Source organism: Cebus imitator, unplaced genomic scaffold, assembly GCF_001604975.1.
Source record: "Cebus imitator isolate Cc_AM_T3 unplaced genomic scaffold, Cebus_imitator-1.0 Scaffold132, whole genome shotgun sequence".
Taxonomy (NCBI): Eukaryota; Metazoa; Chordata; class Mammalia; order Primates; family Cebidae; genus Cebus; species Cebus imitator.
Genome location: NW_016107447.1, coordinates 4,686,180 through 4,687,636, shown reverse-complemented (window position 1 = coordinate 4,687,636; position 1,457 = coordinate 4,686,180). Strand labels below are relative to the sequence as shown.

The following is a 1,457-nucleotide window of genomic DNA, read 5'->3' as shown; positions in this document are numbered from 1 at the left end:
GGAGGTTGCAGTGAGCCGAGATCGCGCCATTGCACTCCAGCCTGGGTAACAAGAGCGAAACTCCGTCCCCCGCCAAAAAAAAAAAAAAAAAAAGAAAAAAGAAAAAAAAAGAAAAACAAGGAACTTTCATTAGCTGATGCACACCACCATGCCCGGCTATTTTTTTTTTTGTATTTTTAGTAGGACGGGGTTTCACTATGTTGACCAGGCTGGTCTCAAACTCCTGACCTCAGGTGATCCACTCGCCTTGGCCTCCCAAAGTGCTGAGATTACAGGCATGAGCAACTGCATCCAGCCCAAATATTAATTTTTTCAACAAAAGTTTCAGAAGAATGGTGGCCGGAATACAAGCAGTGACGCTGAAGAGTGAAACTACCTGGAACTTAACATTAGGTCATTTAAAAGGCCTTTCTGGATTTCACAATGCTTCCGAGCATCAGTGTATTTGTCCAGTGGCTGTAATAATCTTTGTGGTCTTAGCCTACATTCTGCACGTGGGATAGTAAAGTATTTTTAATACCACTAGATTTTTAACTCATTCTACATGAATTCTACCAGTATGTAAGTATGATATTACTCCTATCAAGCTGTCTTTTGACTTCACAGGGAAAACGAATTAGAGGCATCTAAAAAACAGGGCAAATTATTTATCACTTCTTTTTTTGAATTCAGTTGCCTACTTTTTTTTTTTTAATAGCAATGGTTTTTAAATTTGAAGTTACCTTATTGAAGTGATCTCCAATCACATGCCATATGCGAGACCACTGCAGTCGGATCCGATTCATGTTGTAGTATGATATCTCCACAATCTTCTGCAAGCTGAACATGCGAGGATGGTGGGGGGAGGCCAGTTCATCCATGGACACAGCACATAGCCAGCGTACAAAGTCAACTACAGGCCAGACCCAACAATACACGCAAAGCCTCATTAGGAACAGTTAGACAGTTACAGCATGAGGCTTTTGTAGTTGTCACAGGTAAGTCAAATACATACCTATAGCATTTCCATCCAGTCTGGTAGATCCAGTAAAAATTCTAGGAAGATAATTCCAGACAAAATAAACATTAGGCTGGGTGTGGTGGCTCACACCTGTAATCCTAGCACTCTGGGAGGCCAAGGAGGGTGGATCGCGTGAGGTCAGGGGCTCGAAACCAGCCTGGCCAACATGGTGAGACCGCATCTCTATTAAAAATACAAAAAATTAGCCAGGTGTGGTGGTGGGTGCCTGTAATTCCAGCTACTTGGGAGGCTGAAGCAGAAGAATCACTTGAACTCAGGAGGCAGAGATTGCAGTGAGCCAAGATCATGCCACTGCACTCCAGCCTGGGCAACAGAGCCAGGCTGTGTCTCAAAAAAATAAAAATAGCCGGGCGCGGTGGCTCAAGCCTGTAATCCCAGCACTTTGGGAGGCCGAGGCGGGTGGATCACGAGGTCAAGAGATCGAGACCATCCTGGT

At 44.2% G+C, this 1,457-nt stretch overlaps 1 protein-coding gene across 2 annotated transcripts in view; it reads right to left on the bottom strand.

Moving 5' to 3' along the window:
• The window catches only part of ARFGEF2 (ADP ribosylation factor guanine nucleotide exchange factor 2), a 97,707-nt gene that overhangs the window by 33,753 nt on the left and 62,497 nt on the right, over positions 1-1,457 (bottom strand). For both annotated transcript variants that reach the window (XM_017541378.1, XM_017541379.2), the window contains exons 24-25: positions 995-1,035; positions 723-892 (exon numbers count right to left, since the gene is read on the bottom strand). In XM_017541378.1, the coding sequence (XP_017396867.1) occupies positions 723-892; positions 995-1,035 (211 nt within the window). The remainder of the gene's footprint in view (positions 1-722; positions 893-994; positions 1,036-1,457) is intronic.